General features: G+C 45.5%; 1 protein-coding gene across 1 annotated transcript; it reads left to right on the forward strand.

Moving 5' to 3' along the window:
• The first annotated feature begins 5602 nt into the window (after positions 1 to 5602).
• Positions 5603 to 6025, forward strand: LOC120700830 (proline-rich protein HaeIII subfamily 1-like). Its single transcript, XM_039985050.1, has one exon. It carries the CDS (start codon positions 5603 to 5605, stop codon positions 6023 to 6025), a length of 423 nt encoding a protein of 140 aa, XP_039840984.1.
• The last annotated feature ends 626 nt before the right edge of the window (positions 6026 to 6651 follow it).

Below are 6651 nucleotides of genomic sequence, written 5' to 3' on the forward strand. Positions count from 1 at the left end.
ATTTGTATCGATGCCATTCTCGTAATTGTCCATTATATATTTGTTATAATAACTGCCTGTAATGACTCCTGCATTTATATATATATATATATTTGTTATATTTTTATCGAAAAACAGAGAAAAAAGAAAAATTGGCCACTTTGCCGAGTGCTTAAGCCAAAACACTCGGCAAAGTGGCCTGCACAGATTAGCAGCGCAGCCAGTTTGCCGAGTGCTAAAGTACTGGCACTCGGCAAAGATTTGCAGTTTGCCAAGTGCTAAAGTACTGGCACTCGGCAAAGATTTGAAAGTTTGCCGAGTGCCAGGGTCCAGCACTCGGCAAAACAGCCACGTGGCGGGACCCTAGCGCGGGCACTTTGCCGAGTGCCTGCCGCTAGGCACTCGGCAAAGCGCCGGCCCAGGGTGGCGCCACGTGGCTGCTTTGCCGAGTGTCAAGGCACTCGGCAAAGCCTTTGCCGAGTGCCCGAAATCTGACACTCGGCAAAGTCAACTTTGCCGTGAGAGTCTTTGCCGAGTGTCGTTTGCCGAGTGTTACACTCGGCAAAGACTTTGCCGAGTGGGATCTGTCCTTTGCCGATAGTAACTGACACTCAGGCAAAGTTTGGAAGTCCGGTAGTGGATGCAACAAGCAGCAATCGCAACAAGCATATCCGAGGTGACAAGCAAGTCTAGATTGTCCTAGCTTATTACTATTGAGGAGTATAGTGCTCTGAATTATGTACTCCTTCAATTCCTTTTTTTCTTTAAAGGGTGCATATGTAATATTTAATTAAAATTCAAAACTTCTAGAGTTTGACCACTAATTACTTCGCTAACTTATAGACTGCTGTCAGATAAAATTGGTAATGTTGGCTTCTTATCTTTTTTCCAGATAAAGGTAGGCACGCACTATGGGAGGCCGGCTGTTTGCCATGTGCAAAAAAAATCACACGGCAAAGTATTTTAACATGAGTACCAAATTTTAATATGGAGTACCACATGCTGTATGTGAAGAGTAGAATAAGTTTCGATGTGAGAAGACAATTTTTTTTATTTTGCCATGTGCCAAAATAAAATATATGGCAAAGTTGTGTAAAAAAAGCACAAGAAAAAGTATTTCTATGTCGTGTGCAAAAAAAAAGCACAAGGCAAACCATGACTTTGCCATGTGTTTTTTCTTGAGCACGCATAGCAAAATTTATATATGTCGTGTGCCTTCGCACACAACAAACTGGGGTGCACACGGCCGGTAGTGACGGTCCAATTCCATATGAGCTGGAGAGACAAATAAGAATACGAGACCGGGTTAATCCTTTATCTAAAAGATAAGGATACAGCGTGGAAATAAAATGTGGATGAGCACCGAGGTTCTAGAGGATCATTTTTCGGTAGAATACGGTAGCCGTATCTGCCTTTGCTTTCTACAACAGCTAGCTGTGGCCGGCCTATGCAGCGAACGTCGTCACCGCCCTTGATCGGAGTCAAGACACGTGGCGGCATGCATGCATGCTCCATCGAACACACTCATGTTGTGCAGAGAACGTGAGTGTTTTTGAAGGCACTGTATTAACTTGATGGAATGTTTTTTGTTGGCGCAAATTTTATCAACACACTCTAGACCGCACGGTTCGCAACAATCATCGCTTGCGGTGCTCTTGTGCTTAGGCCAGTCACAGAGGCGGAACTCCCCATGCGGCACAGTGGGGCAGCTACCCCACCTACCGTCGGAGTAGCACCACTAGAGAAACCCCTATCTTCCTCACTTCTGGCGAGTCGGGGAGCACAAACATGGAGCGCGGTGGCCGGCGGCCAGAACTAGCGGCGGCGGCTGTGTATCCTCCGCTCCGTGAGGGAGAGAAGAAAAGACCCAGTTGGCCCAATGAGCCTGCCCAAGTCCAAGTGGAATTATTCCCCAAAGCTAAATCCCTAATTTATCTGCTCTGCCGACTCCCAACCTCCCTCGCATCTGCACCAATGCCGCGCCTCCGCACTCCGCAGCAGCGCCGCCTACCACTGCGCCGGCGGCCAGAGGCGCCTCGGCCCCAGCGGCCATCCGCCCGTTCGGCCTCGAGGCGGCGAGGCGTCAGCTCGCCTGCGGGCGGCTCTGATGGTGGAAGCCAGTGACGCCGGCGAGCCGACGCAGGTGTTGGCCACAGTCGCGGACGTAGCCGGGGAGAAGCTAATGGAGGGCGAGAGGGGGGCGCAGGCCAAGGTCGAGGCCGTGGCTCAGGCACCCCCAACACGATTAAATTGGACACTTTTTCTTGTTTGGTTGGTCTTTGTTGAATTTATGGACAATTATCTTCAAATGAGAGGTATGATCATCAAACAATGTTTAAATTTCCCATAGGTTAACTATTGGTGTATGTTTTTGCCATGTCTTTTAAAATTGTGTTTGCGATGTCCTCCACCTAATTTTTTTTTTCAAGCTCCGCCACTGGCTAGTCAGACTAGTTCTGCTAGTTAGACCGGTTATTCCAGGGCAGCGCAAATACCTAGATCCACAAGCCCAGGAAACTTGTATGGGCTGAAAAAGTTAGGGTTGTTCTAAAATTGGCAGCCCACTCAGAACGCCCTTGAATGCCATAGAGACATAAGAAGAATAGAATTAGAGTTTGGAGAGTATAAAAAGTAAATGCAATATTGGTTGAATTAATTGGGATTACCCTCAAGCAGTCTTAGCCTTCGTATATATAGGCCAGAGAAGTCGTACCCCTTCATGAGTTGGTTTACAAAATATCCCGAATCACCAAATTTATACCTACTCGAATTACAGCGGGCCTGACCGGTCTGACCAGTCGGCCTCGACATTTGCTAATTTTAGCTGTCAACATATGCCCTCTGCCTTGTTGGTGAGTTTTACATGCCAAAAAGCATAAACAAAGCAACAATTATTCCAAGGACAATGTTTAACACAAAATACATTGGTCAAAAATAATTCTTAGGGCGATATTCGTATATCGGTCATCTCGTTTTTTCAAGCTCTTGCCACACGCTAGGATGATAGTTCATCAAATATCTTCCATTAAGAATCCTGGGTAAATGCTCTTCCTGCAGCATCTCCACTATGTATGAATTTCCAAAGATTACCTTGACAATTTTGTATGGACCTTGTCAACATAGCGACCACTTGCCGAACTTGTTGCTCTTCATCCCAAGAGGAAAAATTATCATCCAAACCACCTCACCTACCTGAAAAAATTTATTCCTTACCCTTTTGGTATAAGCTCCAGTCATCCGAAGCTTGTCTTTCTCAATCTTCTTCAGAGCCTCTGCTACCTCATCAGTATTATCCATCATCAACTCATAGTAATCAACAATGAAAATATTATTTTGCTTGGCCAATCTATAAGCATCCCGATTCACCTCAATGGGTAAAACAGTCTCCTGCCCCTACATAAGGTCAAAAGGAGTAACTTTAGTAGCAATATATCTAAATATACGATGAGCCCATAAAGCCTCAGATAAAACCCCATGCCGCCTCCTAGGGTTCTCTTCTATCTTTTTCTTAATAAGCTTGATTAAAATCTTGTTACTAGACTCAGCCAGACTATTAGTTTGAGCATAATATGGAGATGAATTGAACAATTTAATCTTATATGGTTCCGTAAATTCACGTACCTCCTTTTATATAAATAATGTACACTCAAAGTCTGTGGAATACCGAAGCTATTAATAATATGTGTAATGAACTTAATCACCTCTCTCAGTGTGTCATGTTCTTCGAGGGAACTGCTTTGGTACATTTAGTGAAGTAATTTGTAGCCACCAACACCAAGCGATGCCCTTTTCAAGAAGGATAATTAATTTGATTATTGAAATCTACCCCTAACCTCGGAACAACCATTTGATAATATGATGCATCAACATAGCAGGAACCAAATGCAATTACCAAATCGCTAACATTCTTCGCATTCTTTGTAATATCTAAAATAATCAGTCATCATGCTGGGCCAATAGAAACCATCTCTCTTGAGTAACCACTTCATCTTTGTAATATCTAAAATAATCCCGCTTATGTATCCTGATCTAAATCCAGACTCTTGAAAAGCAAATCCATTTTCAATTTCTAGGGCGGGTGAGGGGGTGACCTACCCTCTAGAAATAGATTTGTTACCCGCCTCTAAAAGTAACATTTATAGTTGTGAGAATCAGAGGCGGGTACCCCACCTGCCTCTAAAAATGCAATTTTCAACTGCCCCTGCAGATCCCTTTCATAGTAGTGCTGCCAGATACTCTAATTCATGTCGTAGGAAGCATTATTTTATTACTACCTTTGATAAACAAACCATTATTGGGAAAAATTCCCTATTTCAATTTCTAAGATACGGTCTGAAAACGACAGGCACGAAAGTAGGCCGTAAGGAACAAACTGAAGGTTCTTTGGTTTCACCCTTTCATCGTCTAAAGATCACTCTCTGATAACCTAGCCGATAGCGCATTTTCAGACGTTAGCCAATTGGAATTGATGAGTGCAGACCTTGTATTCGTGGTAGCCGTCCGCCCCCAGATCCCGGTGCTCTTGTCCGGCATCCTCCCTACAGTCACAATCGGACCAGTGAATAGCTCAAATAAAAAGGATCTAAAAAAAACTCTAAACTCACAGCCATATGTTACAAATTAAAGACAAATCAAGCTAGAAGAGAACGAGGTACATGCATGACGTTGGGTAGGTTATATTACTTTTTTTTTTGGTTTTGTCTTTCTTTCGTTTTTGCGATACTTCCAATCCCTTGAAAAAAGAGTCTAGGATGTGCACCGTCTACAGGAGTTAAACATAAGACAAGAAGTTACAATGGAGTGAATCCCTACATACCTATATATGCAAAATGTTCATCGTATAAAAAGCTCAATCATATAAATATATGACGTATACAAATTAAGCTCACCTTCATGAGTAAAAGTGTACCAGATGCTTGGGCGCTCCTTCCATCTTCATTGGTTGCCTCCTCGGACTACAAATACACAACAACAAATCTGACTCAAATGAGGGCATCGATGCTGGCATGAACAAACATTTATATTCGAAAATGATTGTTGACACCCTACATGCATGGATAAATAATGAAGTATTCTAACTGGTGGTGAAACCACGTACGGCGGCATCAGGCCAGTTCGGATATTGTTACCAGGCCCAACAATAAGAAATTTGGTACCAAGTGATACGCGATACTGATATACAGGGATCAGTTCATAAGAACAATTAATTATCATTGGCATCAGCAGGAGCCTAATAAGTTAGGCAAGGTATATAGTATAATATACTAAGGTTGCAGGGACATTTGTTAAAGAGTAAATTTCACTGGCGGTCCCCAAACTTGTCCCGAGATTTCAAGTAGGTCCCGGTACTCTCAAAATGCACGTCTAGGTCCCTGAACTTGTCCCGAGTTCTCATCCCGGTCCCGGTACTCTCAAAATGCACGTCTAGGTCCCTGAACTTGCTAATCCATTTCATATAGGTCCAAATCTCCATAACATGCTCTCCAAACAGTACGATTAAGTGAACTAACAGGTGGGGCCCATATGGCAGTCACACCTCTCCCTTCTCCCTCCTCCCTCTGTATGGGCGCCGTCGGACCCCACCCCTAGCGTCCGTCGCCACCCGTGCGCCTGCGCTGCCACGATGGACCTCAGCTCCGCGCCGCCCCGGTCCTCGTTCATGCCCCAACCGCCGCTTGGCCACGCCGACGGCGGACCCTGCATCCCCGCCGCCCCTCCACCGGCCCCACGCCCTCCCTACCCAGCCGCGCTGCCGTCAAGACCGTCGTCCCACGCGACCCTCGGCTACCCCGCTCCCTGGATGTCATGCCACCCCGAGGGCGGCGCCCTCCATGGCCACCACCGCCGGCGCGCCCTGGCGGGCGAGCCTCGCTCCGGTCCTGGTCCCGGTCCAGTGCCCGCGGGCCCGCACAGCGCCGCCCCGGCCGGCGAGCCGGCGACCCCCTCGCCCGAGCCTGCCCCCTTCCCCATTCTCAAGGTTGAAGATGGCCATGGCCATGGGCGGCGACGTTGGGAGCAAGAGAGGAGGGAGAAGGGAGAGGTGTGACTGCCATATGGGCCCCACCTGTTAGTTCACTTAATCGTACTGTTTGGAGAGCATGTTATGGAGATTTGGACCTATATGAAATGGATTAGCAAGTTCAGGGACCTAGACGTGCATTTTGAGAGTACCGGGACCGGGATGAGAACTCGGGACAAGTTCAGGGACCTAGACGTGCATTTTGAAAGTACCGGGACCTACTTGAAATCTCGGGACAAGTTTGGGGACCGCCAGTGAAATTTACTCTTTGTTAAATGAGATGATTTTTTTAGATAAACGAAACGACTCATAATTAAGTTCATAACAAGAAACCTCGATCACTGTCTTTGTACATTGCACAATATCCTCTAATTAATAGCTATGCAACCTTGGTACTCATCAATGGCAATGCCATCAGTTCTTTACCAGCAGAGAACGTGTTCCATATGATCGGTCTTGATCGCAACGCTTCGTGCACACATGTATACATATGATCTCCACTAGAACACATATTATCAATGTATACCTTAAGGTGGTATTTTCTATATATTAACATTGACATGAGTAATTTAAAGTCGTATCGGCTCATATTGCCAACCTAGATGCGGGTTTTATTGAATTGCTATCTGTTATTTTTAATAATTATATTATCT

The sequence above is a fragment of the Panicum virgatum genome, chromosome 3K (genome assembly GCF_016808335.1).
Source record: "Panicum virgatum strain AP13 chromosome 3K, P.virgatum_v5, whole genome shotgun sequence".
In the NCBI taxonomy this organism is placed as follows: Eukaryota; Viridiplantae; Streptophyta; class Magnoliopsida; order Poales; family Poaceae; genus Panicum; species Panicum virgatum.

Excerpts from the sequence above, each read along its gene's own strand:
- LOC120700830 (XM_039985050.1), top strand. The coding sequence starts at position 5,603 with ATGGACCTCAGCTCCGCGCCGCCCCGGTCCTCGTTCATGCCCCAACCG.